Consider the following 17,090-nt stretch of genomic DNA (forward strand, 5'->3'; position numbering starts at 1 on the left):
ATGAATTTTTGGGGGTGAGAGTGGTCTCGCCGTCCTGTTCCTCCGCCATCTTGTTCCTTTCCTCCCTGGTCTATAAATAGCTGGACATAAGCAGAATTAGGATGAAAGAAACTAAGAGATATCGCTTGTCTTTGCCCCAGAGGAAGAATGGCCTCCTGCACTGATCCTCAGCCTGTGGGTCATTAAAGGCTGAGGATTTTAAAAAATAAAGAATTTTTAAAATAGTAAAATACAATGTTTCTAAACAATTATATTATTCAAGGTTACAAATAAAAACTAATTATTATGAACTAAATATGTCTGCTGCTGCTGCTGCTAAGTCACGTCAGTCGTGTCCGACTCTGTGAAACCCCATAGATGGAAGCCCACCAGGCTCCCCCATCCCTGGGATTCTCCAGGCAAGAACACTGGAGTGGGTTGCCATTTCCTCCTCCAGTGCATGAAAGGGAAAAGTGAAAGTGAAGTCACTTAGTCGTATCCGACTCTTCACGACCCCTTGGACTGGAGCCTACCAGGCTCCTCTGTCCATGGGATTTTTTTAGGCAAATTCAAAACTACTTGTCTGCATTCTTTCCTATTAAGTAGAATCACTGAGGAGTAATAGCCCAATAAAAAAGAGAGTTTTTGTTTTTCTGGTTACTTTATGGAAAATTTTAGGGCTGTTATTGCCTTAAAAAGCAACTAAAGGGACAAGTATTTTCATATTTTTTCCTTTTATTTCTAAGTGATTTTGGTTTCAATTTATTTGGCACAGTTGTTATTTCAGCTTAATTTTGTAACTTTTTCATGTAACTGAATTAATTTTATTGGACTTCTTTTCAGTTACAAAATAACAGTTGCTGTAATGACTCAAATAATATAAACATTTAGTAAAATAAAAAATTAATCTCTCTCCAATCCACTCAAATCCCCAGAGTAACTAGTGTGAACCATGTTGTATGTAGCTTTTGGTGCCTTTGAATATTCCAAACCAAAGCTTACAAATGTGTACACATATATAAACTTTTTCCTGCTTTTTACAGAAATTTTTACCGAACTGTACTCTGATGCTGGGAAAGGTTGAGGGCGGGAGGAGAAGGGGACGACAGAGAATGAGATGGCTGGATGGCATCACCGACTCTGTGGACATGAGTTTGAGTGAACTCCGGGAGTTGGTGATGGACAGGGAGGCCTGGCGTGCTGTGATTCATGGGGTCGCAGAGAGTCGGACACGACTGAGCGACTGAACTGAACTGACTGAACTGAACCCATTACTCAGCAGCTTGCTTTTTTCATTTAGTACTGAGGTTTAAGGTCTTCTCTCTGGGCCAGTAGATCTAAGTCTGACCCTTGTTTCCTTATACTTGCCTGATATTCCCTGGGATGGGCACAACATAGTCTAGTCAATGTTTCCTCTAGTGATGGACATTTCAGATTGTTTTGTTTTTTTTATTTATTAATTTGCCACTACCAAAAAATGCGATAGTAGAGAGTTTCCTGCCTGGCACTGCCAGGAGTTCCCAAACATGAGGTGCCACCCTTGCTTTCTGGGTCACCTACTTACATTGCTGTTGGAGAAAAATACCCCCCTCATGAAAAGACGTAAAAAGTAAGCATATGGTGTATCTAGAGAGACTCACACAGCATCATCAAGATGAAAACCCGGCCTCTGGCTCCACCTTCTCGCTGCAGTGATGCTGTGTGTCCTCCCCACTTATCTGCATGCCTCTTCTGGATGGCAGCCCGGGACAGCACGTGGACAGAGAGGCAGATGCTGAGCTCACTGACTCGGGGAGTACAGATGGGGGAGGTCACTCAGCAGACCCACTCCTGCCAGACAGCACAGTGGTGGAACACTGAGATTTCCTTCTCTGTATTGAGAAAGAATTTTTTTTTTCCCAGAGACATATATAGTAGAATAATTACCCATGATCTGAGTGCCAATTATTTAAGAGTAGCTAATGGTATTAAAAATAAGGACCAAGAAGAGAGAAAGTGAATGTCTAGGATATTTTGAATACTTTGTATTTAAGTTTAAACCCAGCAAGTGTAAAAGAATGATTACACCCTTTAACACGATCGGTGAGACCTGCAGGATTTGGGACGGGGTTCCCTGAGGCCAGTCCTCCAAGACCAAGTACATTTGGGAGCCCCTGTGCCCAGTCCACCGAGGGCACTTGAGTGGCTTCTTTCTCCTTCCCTGCCCACCTTATTCATGCTCTCACTCCTGGAATGTGAAAAAGAGTGTAGGTGGTCTCCTGGCCCAGAATTTCAGATCAATTGGGGAACAATTGAAGTGATACCACACTCAAGATTTTCCTCTCCCTCCACAGTCACCCCCTAAACTCACCAACTAAACACCTATCCTAATAACCAACAGCTTATACAGCCCCGAAGCAGCTGTTAGAGCAGACATGCTGCCTGAATGGGAGAGCACCAAGAGAGCTATCAGTCTTCACCCTTCTCTTGAGTTTTGGTCCTTTTCCCAGGAGGAAACAGCTCTGAGAGGGTGGGCTGTCACACCACAGTTGCGGGAGTGGGGATGGTGACGTCTGGGCCACAGCCACAGGAGGGGACAGAAGGTCACTCTTTGGCAGTCAGCAGGTTCCAACAAGGGCCACGGAGGCAGAGCAGGGGGAACAGCAGGGGAGAGAGAGAGATAACAGGAAGGAAAGCTGTGCACACAGGAAAGATACGATATTCCTGTGTTTGAATAAAATATATGCCCGATAACATGGGGTCTTCAGATTCTTCCATTTTAGCCAGCAGTACTCAGATGAAACATCCAGGGAGTTCAGATTCAGGTAATATTTGCAATAATGGGCTTTCATATCAGTGTTCAGTTCAGTTCAGTTCAGTTCAGTGTACCTACCCCTTTTTATCCTTGAGCACTGCTATTTCCCAAAGACCAGATGTGTATTATTCAACTTGGAAGAACTGTTAGAATATGTAAAGTCCAGTTGTTGGAAAGAGGGCCCTGGAGCCCTCCGCTCTGCACACCCCCTGCTCTACCATTTCACGTGCAGCCTGCTTCCCTCCGGCCCACACCTGAAGTCCCCCGTGCTCTACGTTTCCCTTTACCAGTGGCACGTCTCACCTTGTAATGTACCACATGGATCACTTTTCTATTATATTTATTGTTTGTTTTCTCCATCTCCTGCCCAAGTGTAAGCATCATGAGGGCAGGGTTCTTTGTTCACTGACATATTCCCAGCACCTAGAACAGCGTTTGTTATGTAGCATGCACTCATTCAGTACTGAATGGAAAAAAGTAAAAGAGCAAGTTACAAATGTTACCTACCCCCCAGGTTCTTGGGTTCCTTAATCAATAGAAATTGACTAGAGGCCAGACGAGAAATTCAGGCAAGACTTTATCGGGGCCCCTCCTGTAGCAGCAGGGAGCGAGAACAAGCAACAGCTTCCCTTGCTTACTGGCTCCCCAATGGGGGCCAAGCTGGTTTCTGATATGGAGTGAGTCATGGGTCCAGCTGGAGGGGTATATGTGTGTGTGTGTTGGTCCCTCAGTCATGTCCAAACTCTTTGCAATCTCATGGACTGTAGCTTGCCAGGCTCCTCTGTCCATGGAATTCTCCAGGCAAGGATACTGGAGTGGGTAGCCATTCCCTTCTCCAGGGGATCTTCCTGACTCAGGAATTGAAGCCCGATCTCTTGCACTGGCAGGCAGATTCTTTACCTTCTGAGCTGGAGGGGTAGCATAGATGTTTTCCCACTCCTTACGTGGTATTGTGTGCAGGGGGCATGTGCTGTACCATTTACTTGGGATTCTTAAGAGGTGGCATTTGGGTTCTTTGGTCTCTTCGTATCTTTTGTCCAGAATCTGCAGCAACTGCAAATGCATGCAGTTATTTTAGTCTCATGTAGTTTCTTAGTTGCTTGAGGAGGGGTGTGTCCAGGTGCAAGCATTGCAGCACTGCAGCAGAGTCCCAGGTCCCAGTCTGTCTCACAAAGAAATAGAAAACGATTCTCCTTTTGTTTTTCAAAATACCTGCATAATCAGGATCTTCCTGGCGGTCCATGGTTAGGACTCAGCGCTTCCACTGCCATGGCCCAGCTTCAATCCCTGGTCAGGGAAGATCCCACAGGCCACGTGCTGCAGCCCAGAAACTCCAAAACAACAAAAATATCTACAGTGCCATATGGAAAAAAATCTGTAGACAGATACACCAAATTTTAGATAATAATTATTACTAGAGGGATGGGATTACAGGAGATTTTCTATCATATATTTCTCAATGTTTCCCATTTTTACAATAATTATTACTTTTGAAATAAAAAATAATGCTATAACAAAATAAGGGATTAAAGAATTTGGTTAACCTAAAAGAGCTTTGTTTATTTTCTGGAGTTATATTGTAACAGCCTTTTCTGAAAGTTTGACATTGTTTTGATGATGTTGAGTGGGGTCTTTGAACATAGACGAGATAATGGGTTTCCATAGAGGGTCATCTGTTTTTTTTCCCAGTAGCCTAATAGTAATTGTGTTGTCTAGCATGCCCCCTGGGGGTCTTATGGAGGTGGTAGATATAAGCTTAAAGTAGGGCTGTACTTGACTGTCCTGTCTCCCACCTCTCACTGTTAGCACATGGTAGGCAGACGTGAGAACACGTGACTAGTGAGTGGGTGCTTTTCTGGCGGCAGGTCTGAGAGTAGGGTGTCCTGAGAGCTGGGTGGAAGGGAAGGCGAGTGTCAGGGAGCTGAAAGGGCTTCTTATCCCTAGCTCAGCTTCTCATATATCCTGAAAAGAGTTGGTCAGCAAAAGGTGCTTTATTGAACAGCGGCTTGTAACAGGCCAGCCACGAATGCTTGGAGTGCATTGTTTCACAGGGAGCATCTCCCCACAGGTGAGATCCAGAGGACAGGTGCCAATACAACATATATTCATTCTGTCTCTTGCGGAATAAAGGCATAAGCAGCCTCATGAGATCCCATGTGCTGTGCAGAGTATGCATCATACAGCATTTGATTTTATTTTTGCTAATCCATTTATTTTTAGATTTCTCATCTTTTAAAAAGTTTGTGGTCATCTTTCCAGGCTACTAAAAAGAACACGTGTGTTAAAGAAAAGAAGACTATATTTTTCAGTAAAAAGATTTGGTGGGAGAATTCCCTGGTGATACAGTGATTAGGGCTCCATGCTGTCACTGCTGAGGGCCCGGGTTCAGTCCCTGGTCTGGGAGTTAAGATCCCACAAGCCATGCAGTGTGGCCAGAGAAAAAAGGAAAAAGAAGTTTGGTGGTTATGCTTTTGTTTAAAATACTCTCCCTAAGCACATACTGCCCATTTTTAAATGAATGAGTTAAGATGGAGGAATGCTCACTCATATGTCCTTGCCCCAGAATTAAATATTTGAAGGCAGATGTCTTACCTTACTTCCAGGATAAAACGCTCTCCGTTTCATGTTGGTGAGGTGTGGTTTTACCTGACTATTCAATCCAAGGCTGCAGAGCGCCCCCTGTGGGCCCTGGCGGCCCTTGGGGGAGGTTTTCTAGCACAGGCATTGGGAGAGGATACGGGAGACTTCACAGTGTGGGGAAATGGGCTCCTTGTTTCAATTGCCCCTCATTTTCAGGGAGACACTTATAAAATGATTACACTCCCGTGAAAGATAGCTTCTACATAATTGAAGATTGTCCTGGCTCTCTCTCATCAGAGAGGAAGAAAAGCCGTATAAATTATTTACAGAGCTCCAAGTTGTTTCCTTTCATGAGCCCTGATTTTGTTTTTGTCTCTGCAAACTGAGATTTTGTTTATCCATGAATAGTTTTCCCTAGGGCATGAGAAATATGACTGTTTAATTATGAATGAGGTTTTTTGTTTGAGTCCATATTAACTAAAACATGCAAAATCAACTGTTTTTCATTAGATCCCTTTCAGCTCCCCACCAGAACAGAACCAACAAAGGAACAAGCAATTCAACCAGCACCCACCAGGAAGCCCACTGTGATTCGAATTCCAGCCAAACCAGGAAAATGTAAGCACTTCTCTGCCTCATTTATTTTTTACTCCAGGAGCTGGGGAGAAATATATGCTAATTTATCAACTTCTGCTTCTGAAATTATGTGTCATCGGCCATTTATTATTATTACTCATAACTGAGAACATATAAAAGCAAGTTGTTTTTTCAAAATTCTCTTGACAATTAGTACAGTTAATTTAGATTTTACTTCTCTTTAACATCCTTTTAGGCAGAGAGATTAGAAGGAGGCTTAAACTCAGAATAAGTGTAATATTAATATGTAACATGTTAGTGCCAGCAGTAAAGATCGAGTGGAGAAGTACTTGAAACCGATAGCAGATACAACTGTATATGTCTGTTCAGTCAGTTCAGTCGCTCAGTCGTGACCGACTCTCTGCGACCCCATGAATCACAGCACGCCAGGCCTCCCTGTCCATCACCAACTCCCGGAGTTCATTCAAACTCATGTCCACAGAGTCGGTGATGCCATCCAGCCATCTCATTCTCTGTCGTCCCCGTCTCCTCCCGCCCCCAATCCCTCCCAGCATCAGAGTCTTTTCCAGTGAGTCAGCTCGTCGCATGAGGTGGCCCAAGTATTGGAGTTTCAGCTTTAGCATTAGGAGTATATTATTCCAGTCAGCATAATCTAAATATAGCTATGTGTGAATTGTCTGAAGGGAAATCACCAAAAGTTATAAAAACGTAGCAATGTATAAAAAGACTTTTTAAATAGTATAACATTACATGTTTTATAAACTTCCTTACTTGATTTTTTGGGGGGGCTGCCTTTGCGAGGACTTAGTTCCTCAACCAGGGATCAAACCCAGGCTCTTGGCTTTGGAAGTGCAGAACCCTAACCACTTTCACATTCTTACATGAAATTTTGGATGAGTTTTAATAAGTACTGCAAACTAAAACAAATCTGATATTATTATAAGAGAGACTCCTAGAAGGCAAAGAGAAAAAGTATGTGAGATGTATGTACACAAATGACATACAGTGGGTTTCAGGGTAATCACACACTTTCTCTGTGAGCCTCTTTCATTTCCTCTAACGCTTTTGCATAGCCCGGAGGCATCCTTGCCTCTGTCTAACAAGACTCTGCCACTGCGTTCCTGCCAACAGCAGAGCAAGTTTACCAGTCCTTCACCTGCATCATCCCAGGGTTACACTGTAGGCATACCCTGCAATGCCATGAAACCCCTTTAGCTTAGGGGTTTGACCTCTCTCTCTGTAAAATACTACCTAGAAGAATCATTTGTTTTAGTCTGTTGATGGTTTTATTAACGAATGGTTCCAATCCAAGTAGTGAGAAGATTGAACAGAGTTGCTATGAAAAATGAGGAGAAGAAAAAATAATGGTACCAAAACCTAGTGGGTTTTCACTTCGTTCAGTTCAGTCGCTCAGTCGTGTCTGACTCTTTGCGACCTCATGGACTGCAGCACGCCAGGCCTCCCTGTCCATCCCCAACTCCCTAAGTTTATTCAAACTCATGTCCATCGCATCGGTGATGCCATCCAACCATCTCATCCTCTGTTGACCCCTTCTCCTGCCACTTTCTATCTTTCCCAGCATCAGGATCTTTTCCAATGAGTCAGTTGTTCGCATCAGGTGGCCAGAGTACTGGAGTTTCAACTTTAGCATCAATCCTTCCAATGAATATTCAAGACTGATTTCCTTTAGGACAGACTGGTTGGATCTCCTTGCAGTCCAAGGGACTCTCAAGAGTCTCCTCCAACACCACAGTTCAAAAGCATCAATTCTTCTGCGATCAGCTTTCTTTATCGTCCAACTCTCACATCCATACATGACCACTGGAAAAACCATAACCCTGACTAGATGGACCTTTGTTGACAAAGTAATGTCTCTGCTTTTTAATATGCTGTCTAGGTTGGCCATAACTTTTCTTCCAAGGAGTAAACGTCTTTTAATTTCATGGCTGCAGTCACCATCTGCAGTGATTTTGGAACCCAGAAAAACAAAGTCAGCCACTGTTTCCACATCTATTTCCCATGAAGTGATGGGACCAGATGCCATGATCTTAGTTTTCTGAATGTTGAGCTTTAAGCCAACTTTTTCACTCTCTTCTTTCACTTTCATCAAGAGTCTCTTTAGTTCTTCTTCGGTTTCTGCCATAAGGGTGGTGTCATCTGCATATCTGAGGTTATTGATATTTCTCCCAGCAATCTTGATTCCAGCTTGTGCTTCCTCCAGTCCACTGTTTCTCATGATGTACTCTGCATATAAGTTAAACAAGCAGAGTAACAATATACAGCCTTGATGTACTTCTTTCCTGATTTGGAACCAGTCCGCTGTTCCATGTCCAGTTCTAACTGTTGCTTCTTGACCTGCATACAGATTTCTCAGGAGGCAGGTCAGGTGGTCTGGTATTCCCATCTCTTTAAAAATTTTCCAGTTTATTTGTTGATCCACACAGTCAAAGGCTTTGGCATAGTCAATAAAGCAAAAGTAGATGTTTTTCTGGAACTCTTGCTTTTTCGATGATCCAGTGGATGTTGGCCATTTGAACTCTGGTTCCTCTGTCTTTTCTAAATCCAGCTTTAACATCTGAAAGTTCACGGCTCACGTACTGTTGAAGCTTCGTAGGAAGTTGTATAGTAGTGTTAAACTAAAGAACTGGTAATGTGTTTCTTTCGACAGCATGATATAACCCACAGGTATAGCCCATGTGACAGCTCATTGGGTTGTCTGCTTGCTTGCTGTTACCTTATTATAAAGTGTTTGGGATTTTAATAAGCCATGTGAGCTATAATGATAATAAATACTGTCCAAAGCTCATGTGGCTTCAAGGAATACACCTTGTACATTGAAATGTATTCTCCTGTTGTGTCAGGGTCCTCAAAACCCCCATGTTTGGTGATTTGCTGGGAAGACTCACAGAACTTAGCCTGTCGTTGTGTTTGCAGCTGTGATTTGTCAGAAGGCAAAATCTGCAGAGGGAAAGGGTGCATGGGGCAAAGTCTGGAAGAAACCAGGCACAAGCTTCTGGGGAGCCTCTCCTGGTTGGGTTGCACAGGGTGGTCCTCAGTCTCCTCAGCTGTGAAATGTCAATCAAGGAAGCGCATTAGAGACTCAGTACCCAGGGGTTTTGTTGGGGGCTGTTTACATGGGTACCTCTAGAACTTTTGTTATGTGCCAAAATTCCAGATTCCCAGAAGGAAAGCGGGTGTTCAGCATAAACCTTATTCTTTTGTTTTATTTGTTCTGGAAATGGTGGGAACCTTCCCCAAATCCAACTTTCTAGGCCATCAAGGGCCACCCTTGTAACTCAGTCCTTTTCTATACACTGATAAATTGGATTAGCAGTCCTGAAATCCTGAAAAAGACATATTGAAGAAGCATCTTTATTTATTATCCTGACAAAGCTCCAGGAGCTATTAGAAAGCTGAGTTCTGTACTGCTGTTTGTAAGAGAATGGAAGGGCTAGTTCCTAGAGAATTATTTCTATTTATATAAAAAACTAGTTCCCCAGGGACTTTCCTTGGGGTCCAGGGGTTAAGACTCTGTGCTACCACTTCAAGGGACACTGGTTCGATCCCTGGTAGGGGAACTGAGATCTTACATGCCACAAGGCATAGCAAAAAAAAATTCCCCTCGAATTTTATTATTACAATTATTAAGCAATGCATATATGTTGTGGAGGAAAAAAAAAAAAAAAGACTTGGTGTCCGAAGAACTTGGAATGGATAAGAAAAGAAACAAACAGCTTTGTGGTACAAAACTCCTTCCTCTGAACCTGTCAGCTTCTTCCCCTGGAGACCTGTTTCTTCTGACTAAGATGTCCTTTCCCCAGATATCTGCATAGATATCTTCTTCACTGTTCTTTCAGGTCGTTGCTCAAATGGCACTTTTCTCATTGAGGCCTCCGCTGACCACATTATTTGAAATAGAAAATCTCCACCTCTCACCACGTACCCACATCAGATAATTACTATGTCCCTTTCCAGTAAGCTATCTCCTCTCTACTTTCATGTTCTTACTACTTTGTACCCTTCAGTTTTTTGTCACGACAATATATCCTAAGTGATTCATTATTTCTGTATAAGAATAAGGAAACTACAACACAGGGGGAGTCTTCGAGATGGCAGCTGAGTTAGACGGTCTTTGTATGGCAGCCCTGCCTCTCACTAAGAACGCTTGCCTGTCTCTGTATCTTTGTTTTCCTAGTAGCTGACCTGGGTACTTTCCTCCTTTGAGAGTGTTTCCCTGTCTGTGAGTAAAACAGGAACTCATCCTCTTGTAAGTTTTTCATGTGAAATGGAAGCAGAGAGTGTTCATTTGAATGAGAAAAATTCCCATCTCCTTTAAATGCCTTAACCAGTAAAAGGTGGCTTCAGCCTCCTTTAGTATGTTACCATCATCCTCTCTCCAAGTATTTTGTACACAGCATTTAATTAGCTATCACAAATTAAACCTGGTCATGTTTGTTTTCTTCTTTTTATACTAAGTTGGTACACTATCTCTGGGTTAAGGATATAATTTGGATGTAAAGATATTGCTTGTGGAAATGAGAGCAATTAAGCCCATTAATCTGGAGCTGATAAAGTGGAAAGCACATTTAATTATTTGGATTGGGGAAGGGTTGGACACACCACCTATTAGAAAGCAGCAAGGCTTATTACAATGAAAATAGACTTTTGGGTTCAAAGCTGTGGTCTGACTGTTAGTAGCGTCAAGATGTTTTGTTGTGCAGTTGCTAAGTCATGTCCAGCTTTCTGCTCCGCCATGGATTGCAGCACACCAGACTTTCCTGTCCTTCACCATCTCCCGCGGAGAAGGCAATGGCAAGCCACTCCAGTACTCTTGCCTAGAAAATCCCATGGATGGAGCAGCCTGGTAGGCTGCAGTCCATGGGGTCGCTAAGCGTTGGACCCGACTGAGCGACTTCACTTTCACTTTTCACTTTCACACATTGGAGAAGGAAATGGCAACCCACTCCAGTGTTCTTGCCTGGAGAATCCCAGGGACGGGGGAGCCTGGTGGGCTTCCATCTATGGGGTCACACAGAGTCGGACACGACTGAAGTGACTTAGCAGCAGCAGCAGCAGCAGCACCATCTCCCGCAGTTTGCTCTAACTCTTGTCCTTTGAGCCAGTGATGCCATGCAACTATCTCATCCTCTGTCATCCCCTTTTCCTCTTGCCTTCCATCTTTCCCAGCATCAGGGTCTTTTCCAATGAGTTGACTCTTCACATCAGGTGGCCAAAGCGTTGGAGCTTCAGCATCAGTACTTCCGTTGAATATTCAAGTTTGATTTCCTTTAGGATGGACTGGTTTGATCCCCTTGTTGTATGAGGGGCTCTCAAGAGTCTTCTCCAGCACCCCAGTTCAAAAGCATCAGTTCTTCGGCGCTCAGTCTTCTTTATGGTCCAGCTCTCACATCCATACCCGATCACTGGGAAAACCATAGCTTTGACTATACAGACCTTTGTCGACAAAGTCATGACCTTTGTCCGCAAAGTGATGATGCTTCTGCTTTTTAATACACTGTCTAGCTTTGTCATAGCTTTTTTTCCCAGGAGCAGCTGTCTTTTAATTTCATGGCTGCAGTCACCATCCATAGTGATTTTGGATCCCAAGAAAATAAAATCTGTCATTGTTTCCATTTTTTCCCCATCTACTTGCCATGAAGTAATGGGACCAGAAGCTGTGATGTTAGTGTTTTGAATGTTGAGTTTTAAACCAGTTTTTTCACTCTCCTTTTTCCCTTTCATCAAGAGGCTCTTTAGCTCCTCTTCACTTTATGCCCTTAGGGTGATATCATCTCTATATCTGAGATTGTTGATATTTCTCCTGGAAATCTGGATTCCAGCTTGTGATTCATCTAGCCCAGCATTTCACATGATGTACCCTGCATATAAGTTAAATAAGCAGGGTGACAATATACAGCTTTGACGTACTCCTTTCCCAATTTTGAACCAGTCTGTCGGTTCATGTCCTGTGCTAACTGTTGCTTCTTGTCCTGCATACAGGTTTCACAGGTGGTCTGGTATTCCCATCTCTTTAAGAATTTTCCACAGTTTGTTGTGATCCACACAGTCAAAGGCCTTAGCATAGTCAGTGAAGCAGAAACAGATTTTTTCTGGAATTCCCTTGCTCTTTTCTATGATCCAGCAGATATTGGAAAATTGATCTCTGGTTCCTCTACCTTTTCTAAGTTCAGCCTGTACATCTGGAAGTTCTCCGTTCATGTACTGTTAAAGCAAGACCTGGATAGTTCATTTGTTTTCTTCTCAGCTTCAGTTTCTTCATCCGCCAAATGGATGCAACGGTATCTAGCATAGTGCTGTCTAATATTGTAGCCAATAACCACATGTGGCTACTGAGAACTTACAATGTGGTCCATGCAACTGCAGGACTGAACTTTTTATTTAATTTTAATTAAGATTTAAGTTTAAACTGCCATATGTGGCTACTAGCTAGTGGACTCAACAGATCTAGCACTTAGATAGATGTTGGTTAGAGAAATGCGTATGAATAAAGTGCCTTAACTTAATGCCTGGTCCATAGAAGGTTCCAACAAATGCTGGCTTACTGTTGTAATTATTTAGTATCATTTTTACTCTTGATAAAACATTTGGTAAAATTAACTGATGGCTGCTAATCCGTCGATTTTCTGAGATTTGTCAGGAGATCTTTCTCATTTGCTTAGCTATCTATTCTTTTGTGTATAGACATTTTTCTAAGGAAGCAAGCTGCAGTCTTTCCATCCTGTGAAACCCTTGAAGACTAGAAATTACTGATTAATTATTGCTATTTTTCCAGGTTTACATGAAGAGGATCCACAAAGCCCACCTCCTCTCCCTACTGAAAAACCTATTGGAAACACCTTCAGCACAGTGTCTGGAAAGCTTGGTAATGTTGACAGAATTAGAAACTTGGTAAGTGGTCATTATAGGTTGTCCTAAGCTACACAGTCATTTTAAGTACTCAGCTGGTGTCTAAATTATTTTACTATTGGTCAGATAAAACCTTGATTACAAACCATTTTCTAAGCTCCATGTATTTATTTAATATTTTAAAAATTCATATAGGATGAAAGACTTTGGGTAATTCATTGTACTTCATCATAAAGTAATTTGCCCTACACCAGTATATTGCCTTTTAAATTTTTTTTTATCTTTTACATTTTTGGTTGTGCTGGGTCTTTGTTGTGATGCGTGGGTTTCTCCTTGCAGTGGCTTCTCTTGTAGAGCCTGGGCTCTAGAGTGCACAGGCCGAGTAGCTCCATAGAATGTGGGGTCTTCCAGGACCAGGGAAGGAACCTGTGTCCTCTGCACTGGCAGACAAACACCCTGAAAGTCCCAGCATTATCATTTAAATAGCACTAAAGGAGATCACCTCATGCGACAGGTTGACTCACTGGAAAAGAATCTGATGCTAGGAGGGATTGGGGGTGGGAGGAGACGGGACGACAGAGAATGAGATGGCTGGATGGCATCACCGACTCAATGGACATGAGTTTGAGTGAACTCCAGGAGTTGGTGATGGACAGGGAGGCCTGGCGTGATGTGATTCATGGGGTCGCAAAGAGTTGGACACGACTGAGCGACTGAGCTGAACTGAACTGAAAGGAGATCAATCCTGGGTGTTCATTGGAAGGACTGATGCTAAAGCTGAAACTCCAATACTTTGGCCACCTCATGTGACGAGTTGACTCACTGGAAAAGACTCTGATGCTGGGGGGGATTGGGGGCGGGAGGAGAAGGGGATGACAGAGAATGAGATGGCTGAATGGCATCACCGACTTGATGGACATGAGTTTGAGTGAACTCCGGGAGTTGGTGATGGACAGGGAGGCCTGGCGTGCTAGCTAGTGGACTCAACAGATCTAGCACTTAGATAGATGTTGGTTAGAGAAATGCGTATGAATAAAGTGATTCATGGAGTCGCAAAGAATTGGACACGACTGAGCAACTGAACTGAACTGAATGATGAGGAGGTTATTAAAAATCTCTAAGAACTTTTAATTTTTGTGAAAACAGATTTAGTTCAGTGATCAGATTATATTTGAAATACTGAATGAATCACATAATTTTAAGATAATCTTGAGAATTTGTTCATATGAAATTTAGGAGAAAATTTTTTTTAATTTTAAAAATAGTGCTTTAGCATGTGCTTGTTAACAGATGGTGGTCAAAAGTTTTAAATATATACACAGTTTTTAAAAAATTCCAAATTCAATACCATTTTTCCATACTTTTTGAAATTCCTAGGTTATCTTTACAATTTGTTTCAAAAGAAACCAGTTCTGAGTCTTTGAGCCAAATTTTCAGTTCAAATTTCATAATAGTTTTACATTGTGAATTAACTATGCTTATTATACATGCAAACTGATCTAATCATCTAGTGAAGAGAAATTTCTTTGATGGATCCATTAAATTGAATTAGCCAATATCAAGTTAATGAGATTTTCCTGTAGGCTGAATTAAAATTTAGTGATCACTTGCATTTCAAAATACTTGGTAATAAATTTTTATTAAAACTGGGCCAAGAAAACCCAAAAGAGGATGATAGAGCTCCTGCCATAGAGTTGTTGAATGGGGGAAATCCCATATTTCCAAGGAGAAAAAGTTACCTGAGAAGGTTACTAAAGGGTAGTAGAATGGAGTGAGGGGTTGACGAGTAGACGTACTTAGCAGGCATGGGCTTTGTCAACCGTAAAGCTCTATTAAATAGTAAGTATTATTCCCTTTGCTGTTAATCAATCCACAAAGCAACTCCAACATAAAGAAAAAAAAGAAGAAAGAAAAGGAAGTTAGAATAAACTAAACCATCTGGAGAGGGAACTTTATTCACAACTGTTTATACTTCGCATGAATAGCGTGACAGAAATCCCGTCTTGCAGTGTTTGCGGAGGGTGGGGAAGGAGAGCTCAGAGCGCCCTGTGCTGTGCTGTAATGAATGCATGCGGAATACACACTGGGTCTGAAGGAAGAAGAGACAAGAAAGAGATCACCAGTTAAGTGATTTGGCTGAAGTCACGCACATAGATTTCCAGGGCCAGAAATCTGTGACTGAGAAATTCCTTTTGTTTGAAGAATTACAATTAGTGAGTGAATTTTAGGGCAGAGGCCAGAAAGGCTGCGGGGGGGAAGATCTCTGGAAGGAGTGGTTCACCAGTGTGATGACCATGCCGAGAGGGCCTTTGACAGGTAAGTCTTCTGATGAGGCTCAGAACAAAGCCCCTCTACTGCTTCTCCTGCCAGGGAATTTTCCATCTCATGACACGATGGCTGTCCCTGCAAAATCTCAGTCCTCACCTAAACGATAGAGGACTCAAGGGTGAGAAACATCAGGAGGCAATGGCGCCATTCTGCCAGTGGGAGCAGACTGTTCTGTGGAAATCCAGAGCTTCTGCCAGCCAGCGGAGGAAGAGAGTTGGGGAACGTGGCCCAGAAGGTGGAAGGCATCTCAGCTGCAGCCCAGGAGCTCTCTGATGAATTCAGGACATGAGAAGTGGTATCAGTGCCTGGAGAAAGAAGAGAAGGCACATCTGCAGAGGCTGCTCAGTGATTCCAGCAAACAGGAATGTGGTTTTGGAAGAAATGTCTGTCTTTTGAAATTACAGCAAGAAAAGGGGGAGGGGGCTGGAATTATTTTTATTTATTTATTTATTTTTTACTTTTAAGACACAGAGATTCTTATTTATTGAACTGAAAGGAAAGGGGGCCAGCATATCAACAGAGAGATGATTTTTTTTCATCCAGTCTGGAATAGTCAAGTAATTCAAACAGATAATATAAATGATTTAATGTTTTGAGTTAAATGCTCTTTTGTAATAAAGGCTATTTTTTAAATTGAATATAAGAAACTATCCTAAGGAAGAAGAACAAAAGGATGGCATCTGCGGGGCAGTACAAACAGAAAAACCAACTTCACCCAGAACTAAAATGCTTACCCAAACACAGCAAAGGAAAGTTCAGGGATGTCAGAGCTAGAGAAAAACTGCAAAATCCAAGTACAGAGAAGCTCCATGCATGTGTGGAATATTGAAGAACAGGAAATCCCTAATCAATAATCTTCCAAAGACTGTCAGCAGCTGTGTGCAAACCTGAATTTGACCAGACACTGAGACCATGGCTCCGGCAGGAACCAAGCCCCACCTCTCAGTGTATGAAGTCTGTCCAGTGCAGCAATGCCTTTTGGAATGTGCCTAACAGTCCTGGAAGATTCGAGTATACTGCCTTTTTTTCTGATTTATTTTTGCTGATAATTCAAAATTGAGAAGTTAAAAAAATATTTAAGATCTTCCATAAAGATATATGAACCACCCAGAGAAAACTGCAGCTAATATTTGGTAGAAGATTAGGATTGTGTGGTGTGTCTTTATTAAAGTACATCATCTATAATTTCCCATGTCAAATTTATACATCTTTTTTTAATCTGCTCTTAATTATTAAGTAATTTTGAAGAAAAGATATATGAGTTCCTACCTATCTGCTAGAGTGTTTTTCTCTTTGTTTCAATTTTAAAGGTGGCCAAAGAAATAAATGAGTTTTTCATGTATCATAGCAGGATTTGTTGGAAGGCATATAGGCAGTGTATTTATAAGGCATGGATGATGGTCTGTAATATTGCAGGGTTTATGAGCTGGTGACTTGCCTCCCTACATTAACTGAACTCATTAGTGAAACCAAGTTTTAAGGGCAAGCTTAATTTGTTTTTTAAAATGGGATTATAAAACATTGAAACATATTCAGATGATCACAGTTATTAGCGATTAATCATTTGGTATTTAAGGAAAAGTTGTGAATTACAGTGTGAATTACAAACCACAGAAGTGAGTTTTAACTCATTTGTAAGATGAGAAGCGGGAAAAGAGACCAAATTAGGCCAAAGATTATTAATCTGTAGCTATACCTCCTTTACCAAAAAAAAAAGGAATGTCATTTTGAAGACCTAGCATTCCCCTAGCCTCAGGTGGTCTTGGAAAAATATTATTTCCTGGATGTCAGTGGTCAGGGCTTAGAAAGTAGGAAAGTTGAAAAAAAGAGACTCAATTAGAAGAATTTAGTGAGGACTTTTCCCTTAAAATAAAGAATAGAAGTCTTGGCATTAAGAGCCTTTAACTTCTCATTCAACAGATGATTTGAAAAAGTTTTCCATGTT

At 41.9% G+C, this 17,090-nt stretch overlaps 1 protein-coding gene across 5 annotated transcripts in view; it reads left to right on the forward strand.

The window, feature by feature from the left end:
* Window positions 1–17,090, forward strand: part of SH3D19 (SH3 domain containing 19) — a 210,245-nt gene that overhangs the window by 167,322 nt on the left and 25,833 nt on the right. For all 5 annotated transcript variants that reach the window (XM_055405613.2, XM_055405617.2, XM_055405618.2 and 2 more), the window contains 2 exons: window positions 5,864–5,971; window positions 12,744–12,859. In XM_055405613.2, the coding sequence (XP_055261588.2) occupies window positions 5,864–5,971; window positions 12,744–12,859 (224 nt within the window). The remainder of the gene's footprint in view (window positions 1–5,863; window positions 5,972–12,743; window positions 12,860–17,090) is intronic.

The sequence above is a fragment of the Moschus berezovskii genome, chromosome 19 (assembly GCF_049115385.1).
Source record: "Moschus berezovskii isolate FMDL1 chromosome 19, NW_MosBer_1.0, whole genome shotgun sequence".
Lineage (NCBI taxonomy): Eukaryota > Metazoa > Chordata > Mammalia > Artiodactyla > Moschidae > Moschus > Moschus berezovskii.